At 43.9% G+C, this 19,217-nt stretch overlaps 2 protein-coding genes across 5 annotated transcripts in view; one reads left to right on the top strand and one right to left on the bottom strand.

Annotated features, from left to right (window-relative positions):
• The window catches only part of DCDC2 (doublecortin domain containing 2), a 183,290-nt gene that overhangs the window by 117,414 nt on the left and 46,659 nt on the right, over window positions 1–19,217 (top strand). The gene's annotated exons all lie outside the window — the stretch shown is intronic.
• Window positions 4,399–4,781, bottom strand: LOC108177411 (large ribosomal subunit protein eL39). Its single transcript, XM_017344962.3, has one exon. The coding sequence runs from the start codon at window positions 4,725–4,727 to the stop codon at window positions 4,572–4,574; it is 156 nt and encodes a 51-aa protein (XP_017200451.1). The 5' UTR covers window positions 4,728–4,781; the 3' UTR covers window positions 4,399–4,571.

Raw genomic sequence — 19,217 nt, 5'->3', positions numbered from 1 at the left:
CCATGTCCTGCTCTGTCTGTGTGCTCTGATGGCCCAGAGGGAGTACACATCCCCCTGGGAAGACTTGACAGTCTCCACCCTTGCTGATCTCAACCTTTCACTTGTGCTTGCAGAGTTAGAGGTTTGCTCTCCAAAAGGCATCCATGCGACTTACTGCCTTCTTAATCAGTGCATTGGGCTGCTATTGCATTCCCTCTGGAGTCTTCTCAAAGGCTCTCCCCTTGTGTTTTTGTGCTGCTCCCATCTGCTGCCCCCTCTCTGTCACTGTGTACACGGAATATTCTGCAGAGTTCCGTCCCAGGCGCTCTCTCACCCTCAGTATCTCCGGCCTCCACACCCCCGCAGAGCACCAGTCTGACACTCCAGCTGCCTCCTGTGGAAGCGACCTGATGTCTCCAACTGAAGAGATTCTAGATCAAACTCATTCTCTGTGGATCCTTTCCAGTGATGTCTTCCTGTGTATTCCACTCAGATGCCTATGAGGGAAACATGGAGTCATCTCTCAGCTAGTTGAAGCCAGGAGCCTGGAGGTCAATCCAGGTCTTCCAAGTGGGTGATAGGTACTCAATTACTTGAGCCATCATCTGCTCCCTCCCAGGCTGCTCATTAGCAGGAAGCTGATTAGAATTAGAGCGAGGACTCAAACCAGCACTCAGATCTGGGATGCAGGTGTCCCGCGCAGTGTCTTAACTGCTGCACCAAATTACTTGCCTCCCTGACCCATTTTCCTTGTTCCCAGGAGCCGAGTCTATCCCTGTCGCCTGGCATGGAAATCTTGCCCTGGTCTGCTGTGGTCTCTGTTGCTTACGCTTTGCTGGAGTGGCCTGGTCACTGCACTTTTACACCCTTTACAAGGGGCTACTGAGAATCCAGTTTCTCTATGAGTGCTTCACAAACCCTCAGTCAGAAAGAACCTATATTTGTGAATCTGTATATATGAATTACATGAAATTTGTATACCTTAAATAAAATTTAAAAAAAAGAAAGGACCATCTTTTTCTTAGCCTACCATTAGCTCTTTATGTAGACCCACATTATGGTGTCTGTGACTTAATGCATTGTTTATTGTGAGCGTGATCTGTATCTTTTGTTCATCTTGGTATCCTGAATGCTGTTGTGAGACTTGCTTCAAGAGAGTGGGGTGGGTATCAGTGAAAGTTTGTGAATCCATGCATGTTTGCTTCTAATTGAAATGCAGCTGTACCATGCATGGATAAGTATTGCTGTTTTAAACTCCTCTTATCTTTATACAGTGCTGACCACACATGACAAAGAATACAGACTGTTCACCCATTTGTGATTAGTGCAAGCAAGAGAAAGTGGGAGACAGGAATGATGTGTCATAGCATCTACTGGCTGCATCTTGATCTGGTGTGATAGACTGTTTTTGCTGATTTGATACTAGTGGGAACACATGCCTTTAAGGCAAGAACTAAATTGCCAGAAATTTTGAGAAATGTTAATTTTGATTGGATTAGGTAATTAAATTGAAAAACAAAAAGGAGTTCCAGACTTTCCAAAGGGCTGTATTCTCGGAACATTGTATTTATGTGTGTGTGTGTGTGTGTGTGTGTGTGTAGGTATGTGTATAATTGTAAAGATAAAACTTCCTAATACTGTTTATGTAATGTATAGAATGTAAGTAAATGATGGGCTTGCCAGTGCTAGAAATGGCTTGCCAGTGAAATGGAGAATTAAACAATGTGACTGATGTCAGGACTGACTGAGAAGGAGAGCCAGTTAGTACATTCAGCCTGTTAATAGACTTAGTAGGTATGTGCTACTATTCAATTTATAATGTTTCTTTGTGAACTTTCTATTATCTTCATCTATATATGTGATACCTATGTAGATATGGAGACAGGCACTCTTACTTATGTGTGTATGCATGTGTGTATGTGTGTGTGAGAGATGTTTATCCAGTTAATTCACATGTTTTTATGGCCAGGGATGAACTTGTCTCCTATTTATGTCTACTGCCCTAGATCAATCACACCTAATGTTCAAGTTGTTGCAAATGCTTCGGAGTTCCTTGCTGACAACTTAATTACCTGTGCATATCAAATTGAAATGGTACAAACATTTAGTTCCATTTTTTAAAAATAAAAAAGTATCCAGAGTCCCAGAACAGCTATGAATTTCCAGATTCTAAAGTTTATTTTGCTTATTTGAAAGGCAGAGAGAGTAAGAATCAGAAGGAGAAAGAGACAGAGAGATTTCCCATTCTGCTGGTACACTCTCCAAATACTTGCAACTGCTGGGGCTGGGCCAGGCCAGACTCACACATGGGCGACAGGGACCTAAGTGCCTGAGCCATCACTGTGGCCTTCCAGGGTGGACATCAGCTGGAAGCTGGAATGGAGGGCGGAGCTGGGACTCAGGCAGGTGGGCCACCGTGGGATGTGGACACCTGCAGCAGCATCCTGACCACTGTGCCCAGAGCCTGCTCTGAACTTCTAGATTTTTTTCTGGGGCACAAACTCAGCTGCCACTTAGAAGAATCTGGGTATGGGAGTTACCTCCCAATTGGAGGAGGGAACCCAAGAGCTGAAGCATTGCTTTTCATGTAAAAGAAGTGTCTTCACTCTCTCTGCTCTCCGTGCTGTGCTGTCTTCTCTAAGGCTCCAAGAAGAGTGCCTGTGATGCAAACGTTTGGCTGAACCACCCATGTGTTTATTATGTTTTCATTGGCTTGTTTCATAACTGTATGAAATGCTAAGGACATCAGCATGAATGAGACCTGGCCTCTCCCTGCAAGGCATTCATAGTCAGATGAGGGAGTGTGTTGGGGGGGTGGGGGTGTGTTGGGGGGATGGGTGGGGGTGGGGTGAGTGCCACCTAGAAAGAAGCAGGTGCAGGCTGCAGCAGGATCCCAGGGAGGGAGAGTTGAGGCCACACTGGGAGGCCGGGCTGTGCCTCCTGGGGGAGGGGTTGCTTGGGGGGGGGCCCTCATGAATTCCTCTTCAGTAGTGAGTTCTGTCATCCTCAGCCCAGTGCTCCGAGAACAGCTTACAAGATCCTTCACCTCCAGGCACGCTGCACTTGTATGTACACTCGTGTGCCTACACCCACACTGCCATACACACTCCCCAAATGCCTCAGCCAAACAGAATATTAACAAGGACTCCAATTCCATTGCCTTCTGTGAAAGAATACTGGATCCTTACTATCTCTCATTGTTTTGCCTGCTTTGACACATTAGAGTCGTTTTTCGGTTCCCAACTCTCCCATGAAAATGTGCCTGCAAAGGTTGCCCTTGGTCAGACTCCGTGGTCTCTTTGCAGCTTCTTTTTTTCTTGACTTCTTGCCCCTTATAAAGAGGCTCCTCACTTAACACTGCTTAATCTTGGACAAGCTGTTTCTGTCTGCCCCAGTTCCCTTAGTTATAAAATGAGATAACAGTGTCATCATCATCATCATCACTGTAGGAGTGCGGATTGAGAGTGTATGCAGAGTGCCTGGCACAAAGCGAGCATAATACAGTGGTGGTTATGTAACTCGTCTGATCATTCTTTCGTTACAGCAGTTCTTCCCGGGTTGGAGCGTCACAGTCTTTGGTTTTCCTCTGGCCTCTCTCACTGAGTCTTTTCAGCCCCCTTACACCCCCCGCCCCTCTGTTTTATTCCACTTCCCCTTCAATATGAAGGTCTCAGGTTTGTTCTCTGGCTTCTTGGGCTAACACACGCATCGCAGCTCTGCTCTCTGCTGCCGCACTTCCCCGGGCACAGCTGAAACCCGCGCTGTTTACAGAGTGGTCCTTTTTTTTTTTTTTTTTGACAGGCAGAGTGGACAGTGAGAGAGAGACAGAAAGGTCTTCCTTTGCCGTTGGTTCACCCTCCAATGGCCGCCACGGCTGGCGCACCGCGCTGATCCGATGGCAGGAGCCAGGTGCTTCTCCTGGTCTCCCATGGGGTGCAGGGCCCAAGCACCTGGGCCATCCTCCACTGCACTCCCGGGCCACAGCAGAGAGCTGGCCTGGAAGAGGGGCAACCGGGAAAGAATCCGGCGCCCCGACCAGGACTAGAACCCGGTGTGCCGGCACTGCTAGGTGGAGGATTAGCCTAGTGAGCCGCGGCGCCGGCCTCAGAGCGGTCTTTTCTAAACCTCCAATCTCAGCATGTTCCCCCGCTGCTGAAAACCTGTCACAGACGCCCCTTCCCAGGAGCAGACTCCCTGTGTTGGTTTACAGACCGTCTTCCATGGCGGGCGCTTGCCTACGCTGCAAGTCTTCCCCTAGACTCTTCGAGAGCATCACACGTCAGGAACCTGTGCAGTCCCGCGGCGGGCTCTGCCCTGTGTGGCCTTGCTCATGCTGCTCGCTCTTCCCAGCAGCACAGGCATCACCTCCTCTCATGCCCCTGTCCCTGGATATGCAACAGCTCTACCGTCTGGTCCTGCTTTTTTTTTTCAAAAGGGATCACATATTTATTACTGAACCAGCCCACTGGTCACAGCCCTAATCAAACATGTCCAGCTGTCCAGATGATGGTGACATCTTCAGCTTGATGTGGTGATAGTGACGTTGTGACATTGAGACAGAAGAAATGAGCACGCCATTCAAGTGCAATTCCTTATAGACCCAGCTTGGTTCTTCTCCAATGTCTCCTCTTGGAGTTATACCTGATTTTATTACCAGTTTTCATCCGAATCCATTGCGGAATGGGGCGGTTTTGTTTTTGTTTTTTGGCCAGGAACCTCTTGATTCTGAAGGTCTTGTGAGAAGACATGGCGAGGAAGAATCAGGGACACCCACCACGATGGCGGAGGAAAGGAGAAAGGAATGGTCCTGCTTTGTCCCACAGAAGCAGACTGTTCTCAGGCCACAAGAACACTTAGCGTGCTGACTTGCACACACAACATTTCCCTGAGGGGCAAGGGTTCTGTCTCATTTCCTGTTCCTCCTAAGCACCTAAGGAGCAGCCCCAGCAGTTGGTACAGAGTTGGTGCTTGTAGAACGAATGGACAGTTGGATGAGCGAGCCAACCAGAGTTTTTATGCGTATCAGCCTGGATGTGGAAGCTCATCCCCGTGTGCCTGGTAAGGCGATGCCATCCATGCCGCCTTCTGGCCCTCAGGGAGGGACTTTGCCGAGCTCTTCCTGGTTTTCCTTCCCTAGACGAAGGGTAGGAATCTGCCCAGTGGGAACCTACACATGATCTCCTCATTGTACTCTGTTAAGAGGAAAGGAAATGGATGAAGTCAAGGTCATTTAGTGCATTAGACAAAGGAACTCCTGAGTCCAGTGCAGTGAAGCCAAGAGGTTTTTTTTTTTTTTAACTCTTAAACCCTTTCAGATGACTAGTGGTCATAGCCGTTTTTCCTCTGCAGCCAATTCTGCTTTTTTTTTTTTTTTTAAGTGCCGTTTTGGTGATTATCTAGGCAAGTGTGGCAACTAATACTAGCTGCAAATCCTCAGACACACGATAATTCATGAAGGGCCTGGTCGGCACGATCCCTGTGCAGTGCAATTTATTGGAAGATAATAAATTCAGGGAAGTCAGTCAGATGTGCAAAACATTTGCATGGATTGTTTGTTTAACATAGAAATTTCTTTTGGGGATTATCTGTCATTTGTGCACTTATTCAGTTGCCCATTTGCCAGTTTGCACCACCTCTGATCACTCAAAGGCCTTTCCCAAGTTAACGTAAAACTGATGCAAGCCACGTGAGTTTAATAAAGTAGATGGATTGGGAAAGTGAGAGAGGATGCTTGATCCACAGTAAAGGTTTCTAGATGTTTCAAGCAGGATCCAGATCCATGAAGCACCCTGTATACTTGCAGTTAGCCCAAGGCCAGCCTCTGCTGCATGTCCCCTGTGACCACATGGGGCCATTGCATGTGGCTGCATTGTCTAGTTTTAAAATGAGCAGCTTAATATGTACTTAAGAACTACGTGTGGCATATTTAAATATCAATTTGGACTGTGTGAGTAGTCTTAGAATTGTATTCAGAATGAAGTTGATTCAGTTAGACATGGTTTCAATGATATTATGAGCTCCTCTGTACTTAAAAGCTTTTTCCAAAAGTTTTCTTAGACAGGTTTGCCAGAGTCTATTTAAACCCAGCTGTGGAACTCATTAATGTGTGCTAAACTCATTTGACCACTGACATTTTGAAAAGGAGAAAATAATTTTTTTAATACACATATACCCATATGGTAATATAGATATATTTTCATCTGTCTTTTTTCATGAAAGTGTTCAGCTTTTGCTCTAAAAGAACAAATGTACATATATATCTATATATATTTCTATATATATTTGAGTATCTACTCAAGCAAATATAATCCAAAATAAGAATGGCTGGCTGTCATTATATGAGAACCTTGTGATTTCCCTGTTTAAAAATTATTCATTTTTTTTTTTATTTTTTGACAGGCAGAGTGGACAGTGAGAGAGAGAGACAGAGAGAAAGGTCTTCCTTTGTCGTTGGTTCACCCTCCAATGGCCGCTGCGGCCGGTGCGCTGCAGCCGGCACACCACGCTGATCTGAAGGCAGGAGCCAGGTGCTTCTCCTGGTCTCCCATGGGGTGCAGGGCCCAAGCACCTGGGCCATCCTCCACTGCACTCCCTGGCCACAGCAGACAGCTGGCCTGGAAGAGGGGCAACCGGGACAGAATCCGGCGCCCCGACCAGGACTAGAACCCCGTGTGCCAGCACCGCAAGGCGGAGGATTAGCCTAGTGAGCCACGGTGCTGGCCTATCAGTTTTTGATTATTTTTATTTTGCATTCTAGTTGATTCTACTGCTTTATGGATATACTATTATTAAACCTGTAGCTCACCTTGGTATTCTCTCTGCATTTTTAACTCTTCTTTCAATGAAAAAGAAAATCCCTAAGCTCAGAAACATCCAAGGAAAACAGATGGTTTTGCAGAATTACTTTACCCTGAAATTAAACCTCTTGCTTTTCACTTTTGAGCTAAGAATAAAATTGTTATAAATGCTCTCACACTGCATATTAGTGCATGTTACATTCATATCTTACATTAACATTTTTATTTCCACTGGGACTTCTGATATAATCAGGTATTAAACCTGTGGTTATTTTGGCAATTATGCCAAACAGCTAAACCTTCAGTTAAGGAAGAAAAAATGTAGTTCTCCTTCTTCTGGAAGAACAGTTATCCTAAAAGATGATTAGGAGATTCAACAATAGGTTAATATTTTTAAAGAAAAACTCATAGGCAGAGTTCTCAATTTTCTGTCCATTAAGCAAAGAACAGATGAAACATTTTCTTTCTCCATCTCCCTCCAAGGCACACAGCAGGCTAGCATTCACACCTTGCAGTCGGTGCCTGAGTTGGCAAAATGTTTCAATCAATAATTCCTTATTCTTTCTTGTTCCTCCAGAGTTTAATTTCTTGCACTGCCCTACAATGTTAACTTGTTTTCAAGATTATTTTTTCCTCTGTCTCTCTTTCTCATTTGTTTTTCTAACACAAACCCCAAACTACTCTCTGCCCACCTGGCCCCAACGTGGCCTGCAGCCCTCCACCCAGCCTTGCCATTTCCATGTTTAATTTTTGAGTCAGGTTCTTCTCATCCACCCCTCAAGAGGCAGCCTCAAAATTCAAGAGTGAGGTAGTTCTTCCCTGTGACTGAAACAGTGGTTGAGGTCTGGCCTAAGTGGCCTGCTTTGCTGCTGATTCCCTCCATAGCAGATGCTTTTTGCAAGGTTCTGCAGTTGATGGTGTACACGACGTGAAGCTTCATGGAGGGAGAAGGTTAGACCATCGTGGCCACTCTACCTCTTTCCACCTGTGCAGCCTCAAGGAAGGAAAGATGGGATAAAAACTCCTGCTTTGTGGAGTTAACTCAGGAGAGTGCTTAGCACGTGGGGGGCATACCAAAAACAAAAGTAAAACCAAGTTCCTTTGCCATTCCTGTCCCACATTGAGTGCTGTGTGCAGCCTGGCCATGTTCCATACCAAGAGAAATGAGATTGAGAAGGGCTCCTGGCTTCCCTAGAATGGTATCTGAATTGTCTGTAATGTGCAACCACAGATACAGAAGTAAAACATTTCAGAGAAGTGAAGAGATGGCCTTATGTCGCATCTTGCAGGGATGAATGAAAGAGGAGACTGCAAGGGGAGGGGTGCAGCCGCGGCTGCCGGCTGCCGGGACGGTTGGGGAGTGAGGACGGTGAAGGCAGCAGGCACCACGGTTCCCCCAGCCCACGCCAGGCTCGAGGGGTCCAGTTTAGAGCTGGTGCACACGGTGGATGTGTGATGGTGGCCTCAGGTGTTGGCAGAGGAGTGTAGAGGCTACGAAGAGCTGAAACTCCATTTAAGCCAGCAGGTCAGGTAGCTGTGCTGCCTCGGTGTGGGTTATCTTTCCTGGTGCCGAGGAGACAGGGGCTGCCTGCCTGCTCCTTTTCTCCAGTGAAGTGCCATGGGCTTTAAACTTTCTGACCGTGACCTGTATGTAGCATGTTAAAATTTTACATCCTGATCCAGTGCACCCACGCGGGCCTGGGGGGTAGCTGTTTCAAGAAATAGAAGTCTTGTTGAGACAGTGGTTACCATGTGTACAGGGCTCACCACATAATTGGCAGCATCTGAGGCAAGATGAAGATGCCCAGAGAGCAGAGAACAAGTGCTGTGAAAGGTGCTGAAATACATCTTTTCCCTTTTCTGCCATGGCCATTCTCTTTTTTGAGAGATTTTTATTTAGCTTTTATTTTTTTTGCTACTTATTATTCTAAGAAAAATTAAAAATTTAAGCTATTATGAATTTTACAATTTGTCTTTATATTGTGCAATGGCAGTTTTAAGTGCAGAGTATAAAAGCATTTACTCATATGTGGAATCACTACAATCAGACTTCTTTGTATCTCTCGCTTTGTACTTGCATATGAACTTTGTTCTTAATAGAAAACCAAACTGAACTGTTTCTATTTCACTTCCATATGCACACATTCTGCCTACATTCTTTTACCTCAGGCTCACTGGGGGGTAAGGAAAGACTGAAGAGAAGGAACCGTGGGTTGCCCCACGTCATCATTTTCCATGGAAATGATTGACTAATACGGGGAATGGAACAGGATTATCCTTGGCCATTCTTGTTTTGCAGAATACTATTGCCTGCTTTCTTCCTTGGAAGCAAGTTCCCACTTTAATGGCAAGCGTTGCTTTTGGGGGCTGTTGGCGCCCTCTACAGTCCGTCACCCCTCTCTCAGCTGCGGGCCTCAGGAGCTCGGGAATCGCAGGTGTGCCCATTCGTGCTCCCGTCCCCTTCTCAGGTGCACGCACCACGTGCACCACTATTTATTGGACTTCACTTACAAAATTCAAGTTCAAGGATAGAATTATTAAGGATTTCCAGATGGTGATAGCAGATCAGTAAACCACTTGGTGGTCCATGAGCAGGTTGCATGATGCAAAGTCAATTTTGTAGCGGCTTTGTGTTTTCTGTTTTTTTTTTTTCTTTTAATTTTATTGAAAAAAAGGCTACTAGTCGCAACTCTTTAAGTTGATGTCAGTCCATTAATGGGTCACAGTTGGCAGGTTAGAAAACACTGATAAAGCCATTTCAGCGTGCACTCCCTTATCAGATTGTGACATCTGAATCCCGTTTCCTTCCCTTGCTGTCTATAAACTTGAGAGTATCTCTGTTTCTTATATATAAAACACAGGTAATCATATAAATTATTTCATATAGTTGTTATGGCATTGAATGTGTACTGTGCTTAGAATGATGTTTATAAGTATCCAGTGTGCTTTAGCTAATCGTCATATTTTTATTATTATTATTTTTAAAGATTTTTATTCATTTATTTGAGAGGTAGAGTTACAGATAGTGAGAGGGAGAGAAAGAGAGAGGTCTTTCATCCATTGGTTCACTCCCCAAATGGCCACAATGGGCGGAGCTGCACCGATCTGAAGCCAGGAGCCAGCAGCTTCTTCCCAATCTCCCACGTGGGTGCAGGGGCCCAAGGACTTGGGCCATCTTCTACTGCTTTCCCAGGCCATAGCAGAGAGCTGGATGGGAAGTGGAGCAGCTGGGACTAGAACTGGCGCCCATATTGGATGCCGGTACCGCAGGCGGAAGATTAACCTACTGCGCCATGATGCCGGCCTTTTTTATTATTATTAGTTTACATCTTGCTCTAGGTAAGTGCTGAAGAAAAAAATGTGTCTTGACTATATCAGAGTTTCCACTTATCTTCAAATAGATATTTTTTATTTTTTACTTTTTTTAAAAAAAGATTTTATTTATAGTGAGTCAGAGTTACAGAGAGAGAGAGAGAGAGGGACAGAGAGAGAGAAAGAAAGAAAGAAAGGTCTTCCATGTACTGGTTCACTCCCCAAATGGCTGCAGTGGCTGGAGCTGGACCTGTCAAGAGCCAGAAGCTTCTGTATCTTCCATGTGGGTGCAGGGGCCCAAATATTTGGACCACCTTCCACCACTTTCCCAGGCTATAAGCAGGGAGCTAGATCACGAGAAGAGCAGCCAGGACACAATCCAAGCATCCAGATGGGATGCTGATGCCACAGATGGAGGCTTAGCCTACTATGCCACAGCATGGGCCCCAAATAGATACTTTTAGGTTTACCAGCAGTATGTGAAATATTATACTAACCAGATGAAAGGCATTTCATACCACAGTTAATACAGTGGAAACATTTAAAAAATTGTAAAAAAAATCCAATGAAAGACTCTTTTCTTTCTTTCACCCCAAGATTAAAATAAGTAGGTAATTAGTATTTTGCAACCATCAGTTAAATATCTGAAAGGGATTTCAGATTCTTGAACTTAAGTAGCCAGAATACTTTGTTTTGGGATGAAATGACTACATAATAAGCTCTGATCTCAGGTTAACATGCTGGAGGAGAATGTTTTCTGTCTTTTCTGAAGTATGACTTATGCACATTTTTGTTGTGGATACAGGCCAGATCTGTGAGTCAGAACAAGGAGTGGAAAGAGCACAGAGCTGGGTGAATGCATGGTCAGCACCTGTGTGGAAGCAGTGGTAAAGGAAAGTGAGGCAAACGCTGGCCACCTTGCATTGGATTTTTTTCCTTGATGGTTTCATATAAGTAGCGTTATTTTATGCCTCAGCTGCTTTTTTCCTATCATTAATGGAGGTAGTTGAGTTCTCTTCTCCCATCGATAGTTTGACATTTTTTGTTTAATTTGTTCCTAAAATCTTGTCCTAAATTAATATGTAACTTTATATTTGAATGTTTACATCTACCGCTGACATGAGTGTATTTGTAGTTTAGGTAAGCATCTTAAAATGGAGTTCAACAGAATTGTTTACATGGACTTATCTCAGGCTATTTTAAATAAAATTTGGAACATGGTGATAATGCAGAGAAAAATATCTTATGGAATAATTTGGTTTTATCTGCCATTCATTGACAGCAGTTCCTTGAATTGTAGAATTTATGCTTTATCAAAGAAAATAGGCTAAGCTGAATACATTGTCACTTCATTTTATGTTAAGATAGAAGATTAACCACCAATCAAAGTCAAGTTATATCTTTAGAAGGCATTGACTCTGATAACAATTTATCATCCTCTTCAGGAATTACCTTGGAGCATATATAAACACCTGAAATGCTAAGATTCAAGAGATTTTACTTTGAGGCTCTAGAGCAAGTATAAGTGTGTAATCTGTAAAATGATCAGTTATGTTGAAAAGACCCTCACTCAGTCTTAATGAGCAATCCAGGCACGTTAACCTGTGTCAGTTAGGTTAGCTGGCGCAATCAGGTTCCTTATTCGGGATGCCTGATTTGCACCGAGTTGCATATTTATATTTAGTGTCATTTTACCCTGACCGAAGCTCCTGGCATCACTACCTCCTGTTTCCAAGTTAGATTAGCTTTGGAAGTGTTTGATGCTGACTTTATACTTACAGTAGTACTGGCATCAAGCACATTATTTTATTTATTTTAAAAGATCTTATTTATTTATTTGAAAAGTTGAGTGACAGAGACAGAGGTCTTTCGTCTATGGCTTCACTTCCCCAATGACTGCAGCAGCTCGGGGCTGGGCCAGGCCAAATCCGGGAGCCAAGAACTCCATCCTTGTCTCATATATGGGTAGCAGGAACCCAAGCACTTGGGCCGTCTTCTGCTCCTTTCCTGGACACATTACCTGGGAGCTGGATTGAAAGTGGACCAGCTGGGTCTTGAACCAGTGCTCCAATATGAGATGCCAGACATTGCAAGAGTGGTTTATCTGGCTGCAATACAGTGCTGGCCCCACATGTGCTGTGTTAAAGCATGTTGTTGGTAGTTGAAAGGGCATGTTGGAGTCATAGATGATTATTAAGGCCGTAATTCAGTAATAATTGGGCTTTAATAATCAACTTTTAAAACATGTATTTAGTCCATTTCTATTTTTCTATATCTGAGCTAGGTATTTAATCTCTTAAACATATACTGTTTATATAATATGGAAACGTACTTAGCAAACTATTTTTTATATTCAGTTCATCAGCTACAGATAGATTTTGAAAATTTATGACCCTGTTTTCTCTTTAGCCTCTTTTTTCTCCCTTTGGATTCCTTGTATGAATTTTTAGTAATCCACTGCATCTAAGGAGGCTTTTATTTCTCTGCACAAAATGAGCGTTAATGACCATACAGAATAGAATGCTGTCACTCAGGTGCAAAGTAGATGGTGCCTTGGGCCTGGAAGGGTGGGGCCCTGCAGGTTTCTCTCCCTGTCCTGCCTTCCTTCCCCACCTCACAATGGATTACCCAGTTGGACCTCAGCAGAAGGCCACACTCTAGCACATATGTGTCTAGCAAGAATGACTGGTCTATTCATGAAAGAGTTCTAGTTACATTAGTCCTTCCAAAATAAAGATGATCTTTTTTGGTTTAACTTGGCCATGAATGAAATGGAATTGTTTTGTTCTTTGCAAGAATGCTGGGATTTCATGAGATGGACTTGTGCATCAGGGACGCCAGTTTAGCAGTCATCTGGAGGGTGCCCTGTACTGCCTGTCTTGACTCCCCTTCTGTTCTTTATAGCGCTTCCCCGGGTAATCCTCACATCACTCTCACCTGGGTGACCAGAGCACAGAGTTCAGTTCTCAGCCACCCTCTACTCTCATCCCGGCTTCTCACCCAGACCCATGATTGTATTCTGACAATTCCCAAGTCTTTGTCTTCAAACTTTATCCTGACAGCCACTTACCGGACATTTGCATCAGGTTGCTAAACCAGGCACTCAAACCAGCACATAGAGTCCTGACTTAAGCTGATTGACTGCATTCAGTAAAAACTGTACTTGGGATTGGGAATTAGGCTTTCCTGGGCAAATGTTTGTGAGTCAGATCCTCTCCTGTGACGCTGGGCAGTGACGATGTATGCAGCCCCAGTCAGCCCTGCAGTCCTGAGCAGGGACCACTGCTGCTCCGTGGTGCTCTGTGCTGCGTGGTGCTCTGTGCTGCGTGGGATTAGGTGCATTCAGTGCATTTTAGTGAGGGGACCCTCAGGAGGTGACCCCACGGTAAGCAGAGGAGCATCTGTGCATCATGATCAGGACCCGGTCACCTGCCTTCTGCGCACTCCGTTCCTTTCCTTCCTTCATCTGCCCAGGCTTGATGAATGACACTGCCAATCGTGCACACACCCCAGGCTTACTCCTCAGTCCTCCCTCAACTCTTTCTTCCCTCAGCTCCACATCCAGGGGGCATAGGGCCCCATCAGTAACCCCTCTGTCGGTCCCACTGTCCCTGCCTTCATTCAAGACCCTGGTGGCCAACTCTATGCTGAGACCCCACAGGCACACTGGAAAGTTTGGAATACCCTACTCATCCCCGTAGGCATCACTTCCCATTGGGCCTCTTTAATCTCACGCCTGCCAGTTGCACTGCCTCAGCCATGTTCCAGGCTTGCTATCCTGCAGTCCCGCTGGTCCCCTCGCTCCAACTGGGTTTTTCTCCTTGGCTGTATCATTCCAGGTGGTTTTCAGTAATACCTTCTGTATCTGCCCTGCACCCTACCCTGCTGTGTATCCCGGCCCCTTCTGTGCAGGCGGCCCTATTTCCAGGGTAACCGCCCCCCAGCCCTGCATGCCCCACTATCTCCTCAAAGTCCTTGGTGGTTCTATATTAGCTTCATGGTCAAGTTCAAATTTCTGATATGTCTGACACATTTTCTGAGTTATTCCCTACTCCTCACTTGCCAGCCTCATAGCCTGCCCGTGCCCAGCCTGTCACCTGCTGCAGCCATGTGACCTGCCTGCAATTCCTGGAACTCGACCTGCAGTGCCTCCTTTCTTGTCATGTACTGCATGTCTTAGATTCTGCCTGCCCTTCCATTTAAAGCTTCTGCCTCTCATAAGCCACTTTTTTTTTTTTAAGATTTATTTATTTATTTGAGTTACAGAGAGACAGGTCTTCCATCTGCTGGTTCACTCCCCAGATGGCTGCAATGGCTGGAGGTGCGACGATCCAAAGACAGGAGCCAGGAGCTCCTTCCAGGTCTCCCACGCAGGTGCAGGGGCCCAAGAACTTGGGCCATCTTCTACTGCTTTCCCAGGCCACAGCAGAGAGCTGGATTGGAAGTGGAGCAGCTGGGACTCAAACCAGCGCCCATATGGGATGCTGGCACTGCAGGCAGTGGCTTTACCCACTACACCACAGCACCAGCCCCTCTCATAAGCCTGCGTCTTTAACTGCCCTCCCTCACCCCGTTCCCATTTCTGACTTCTACTTGGTATCATAACAGCCCATGCAGCACTGGCTATATTTGTGTTTCTGTGCTGTGGTTTTTTAATTTTTATTTTTTTCCCATTTAACTCCCTCAGTAGAGAATAAGCATCTTGCAGTCGATACTTCGTTCCTCTTTTTATGGCTGAGGTCCAGCACATGCCAGGGTATGGGAAGGCTCATAAAATGTCTGCATGATAAATACATGGATGGACAAACAATCAAGGAATTTAAAAAGATGACTCTGTATTCTTCATTTCTCTGTTAGTTCCCATAACAGATTTTCTACAATGCAGAAATGGTGTTCTTTAACACAAGGTCATTTGGAGGTGATTGCACTAACCAGAATAACAAGAACAGAGCATTGTAGGCTGTTTTTAAGGCAATTTCAAGTCACTGGGGTGGAAAGAGGAACAACTTAATTATTTTGATGAAACTAATATGGAGTATAATTTTTATAAGGCTACAAAATTAGAAATGAAAAAAGTAAAGCTATATATACTTGTTGGTTTTGGCAAACTTACTCAGAGGTACTTTGTTATTCTCAGTTCTACAAGTTTTATATAGACTGTAGAAACTGTGTCAGCATTTATATAGGCTGTAAAATAATTAAGGGTCATGAATCATGCATATTATAAATATGTACTTTAATGTTTGCACTCTGAATATTTCTGATTTTGATGAAAATGTAAAAAAAATCTATATCTAAAAAGAATAGAGTAGAATTGTGGGCATAACAACAAAATCACCTAAGATCTGGGGAAATCAAGGATTATTAATCCTAGTTTTGGTTTCTGTTTACACTCAGAATATTTTGTTACACCTATTTGAAGTTAAGGTAAACTATTGTAGCTAAAAAGCTATGCAAATATTTAATAGTCAAATTTATGTATTAATTACATGACAGATGATATGTAATACCCTGGAGTGGGGGTTGGGAAATATAAAGAAGCCAGATGATATTTCAAGCTGCAGTTAGGAAAACAGGCCCTGTGAGTGTGGAAAAGGTTATTCTCCTGCAATATCATAAATTTCAAAGGAAAATGTGACTTGTGATATTCTTGTTCCTGTGAAGAGTTTCCATCTGAGTTTATGAGACAGGATGAAACATATGGGGAAGATTAGAATTTGAAACACATTCGGGTTATATCACTGCAGTAAATTAGATGCACTCAGAGTATTAGCTGTCATTTATTAGTTTTCCAGTCTTCCTTATGATGATCTACTTTCACTCAGAGGGGCGGTGTGGGGAGGTATATTGCCTAAGTTCTAACAAGGATCTGGGGAGGGTTGGCCAATATCCTTTCATAAGGCAGTTTTATTACATGTGAACCTTCTTTTCCCTTCTACCTCACCATTTGCTAAACTTCATTAAGACAGCTTCCTTCTGGGTCACCTTTCTGGAATTGCTTTCTTTAATTTCAATAAGATGATGTTGTGATGACAACAGGGTCTGTCCATGGAGAGTTGTACAGACATTCAGGGGGTGGGCATTTGGTGCAGTAATGAAAACACTACTTGCAAAGTTATTGGAGTGCCTGGATTTCAGTCCTGGCTCTGCTTCCATTTCTAGCCTCCTGCTGATGCACACTGTGCAAGGCTGCAGGTGATGGCTCAAGTCACTGGGTCCCTGCCCACCCACCTGAGAGACCTGGACTGAATTCCAGGCTCTTCATTTCAGCCTGGACCAGCCCCAACGTGTTGTGGGCATTTTGGGGGAGTAAAGTAGTGGATGGAAGATCTCTCTTCTCCCTCTGTGTCTCTGTTTCACTACCTTTCAAAGAAAATTAAAATAGGTAAAAATTTAAGAAACTTCAGTATGTTTCAGAGATAAATGTGGTTCATATTAACATTAACAAAAATTATTTTTCTATCAACTTCTTACCAATTTTAATTGTGCCTCTAGTGAATGATGTGCCAAAGTATTTTCTTGTAAACAGGCTTACATTTTTGAGTGTTATTTATTAAAAGCCATAAGTTCCTTGTTAACACACATTTTACACAGCAATCTATTAAGTTTAATGAGCTGTTTTTAAAGCCTATTTATTAATTTTTATTTATTTGAAAAGCAGAGTAACACAGAGAGATCTTTCATTTGCTGGTTAACTTTTCCAAGTGCCTGCAATAGCTAGGGTTGGGCCAGACTGGAGAGAGGAGCCAGGGTCTCAATCCAGGTCTCTCATGTGGGTAGTGAGGACCCAAATACTTGAGCCATTACCTACTTCCCCCCAGGGTACAGGTTAGCAGGAAACTGTTGGAAGCAGAGGCAGTACTCTAACCTAAGCATTCTAATATGGAATGTGGGCATCTCAAATGGTGGCTTAACTTTCTGTGCCACAATGCCCTCCCTATGTTTTTTTTTAAAAGATGTATTTATTTGAAAGGCAGGGTGAGAAAGAGAGGGGGGCAGGGAGGGGGAGGGAGAGGGAGAGAAAAGAGAGAGAGAAAGAAAGGAAGAGGGAAAGCAAGATCTCCATCTGCTGGTTTACTTCCCAGATGGCCACAATGGCCTGAGCTGGGCAGATCCAAAGCCAGGAGCTTCCTCTGGGTTTCTCACATGGTTGCAGAGGCCCAAGCACTTGGACCATCTTCTGCTGCTTTCCTCAGTGCATTAGCAGGGAGCTGGATCAGAAGTGGAGCAGCCAGGACTGGAATGGATGCCCATATGGGATGCTGGCATCATAGGCAGTGGCTTTAACTGCTGTGTCACAGTGCTGGCCCCATATGTGCCTATTTTTAAAGACTAACATTTAATTTAAATTTGATTTGAAATTTAAAAAAGGTTTATTTATTTGAAAGGTGATGAGAGAGAGAGAGTACCAAAGCGGGAGATATCTTCCATCCACTGGTTCATTCCCCAAGTGGCTGCAACAGCCAGGACCAGGCTAAAACCAGGAGCCAGGAACTCTCTCTGGGTCTCCCATGTGGGTAACTGGAGCCCATGCACTTGGGTTATCTTCTGCTGCTTTCCCAGGCACATTAGCAGGGAGCTGGATTAGATGCAGAGCAGCTGAGACTTGAACCTGAACTCTGATATAGGATGCAGGTGTTGCAGGCCACAGTTTAACCCACTGCAACCACAACCCCAGCCCTTAAGTTAATGTTTTTGTTAGGCAATCTCAGAGTAAATCATAAGAAAATGTTTAATAGTACATTAAATTTTCTTGCTTACTTTACTTCATAAAATTTATGGAAAGATGAAATTAAAAGATGTGTTTATTTTGGTGCAAAAAATTTTGAAATGCACTCGTAATTTTTTATAGCACACATTTTTTCATGAACTTTTTGAATTGGATTTCAAACATTTTTGGCACTAAAATAAATTTACCTTTTAGTTACATTGTCCCATAAACTTTCTGAACTATCTTGGATTAAAATATGGTGTATAATACTCTTTAAGGATACCTTTTAATAGTTCTGGTGAGAAGACAAGATTGTTGCCCTTACATTCTGGTGATCATCAATTACTAGAATGTGTCCTTTGTGAGTTATTTTGTAACCTTTCTTATTTGAGAACATTAAAGCATTGTAATGTTGCTAAACTGAAATCCTGCTGCTGTGAATGAGGGAATGTTTCATTTCAGCTGCTGCGTTTGCATAAAGGGGAAAAACATGGAATTTGTTTCTGTGTTGGGAGAGGAATCCCTTGTTTATTACAAGGGACAGCGCAGTGATGATGCGGCTCCCCACCTCTGCAGCTCTGCTGTCATTTTCTAGGCAATAAAATTCATAAAGGATAAGTGAAAAATAATTGAGGAGCATTTTTATTTTTACTAGAGTGTTTGTTATTGCTTTACTGTGTAATATACACTAAAATGTCTATTCATGATTCAAAGGAAAAAGATTAGAGCTAAATTTGGGTGTAGTGTGCATCCAAGCATTGAATTTGATCCTTCGCATAGTAATTGAATGAGAGCAGTACTGTGTATCAAATTTATCCTTGCTCTTTAGTTTGTTAGTGAATGGCTTTTTCTTGCAAAGGTTTTAGAGCAGGGGAAGACTTCAGAAAAAATCTAATCCTCTTTCTTCTGGCAGATGTGTGGGTGTCTGGGGCAGGAGTTTGTAGGGGAGTGAGACAGAGAATAATAGCAATTAGGGAAGAAAAACAAAGGACGGGGGCTCAGAGGAGGGTCTCTGACCACTGCCTTGTTGGCAGGAGGGACAGAAGGTGTCTCAAGTGCCTGCCTTCACCAAGCAAGTATCTGCAGAGTCCGGGGATTTGCTGTGGCTCCTGGCCCAATAGTCTCTTGAGACCATATGCTTTGGTCACATGGTACATTGTATTTCAATGGCTGCTGAAACAAATTACTGCAAACTTTGCGGTTTTAAACAACACATTAGTATCCTCCGGTTCTGGACAAGGATTCCAAATGATCTCAGTAGCTTAAAGTCAAGGTGTCAGCAGGGCAACGTTCCTTCTGGTGGCTCCAGGGGAGAATTTGTGGCATTGCCTTTTCCAGCTTCCAGAGGCACCTGCATTCATTGGCTAATGGCTCCTTCTACATACAAAGGCAGCAATGGCTACCCAAGTCCTTTGGTT

The sequence above is a fragment of the Oryctolagus cuniculus genome, chromosome 5 (genome assembly GCF_964237555.1).
Source record: "Oryctolagus cuniculus chromosome 5, mOryCun1.1, whole genome shotgun sequence".
Taxonomy (NCBI): domain Eukaryota; kingdom Metazoa; phylum Chordata; class Mammalia; order Lagomorpha; family Leporidae; genus Oryctolagus; species Oryctolagus cuniculus.
Note: the sequence above shows the minus strand (reverse complement) of the source record. Positions and strands in the feature narration are given on the sequence as shown.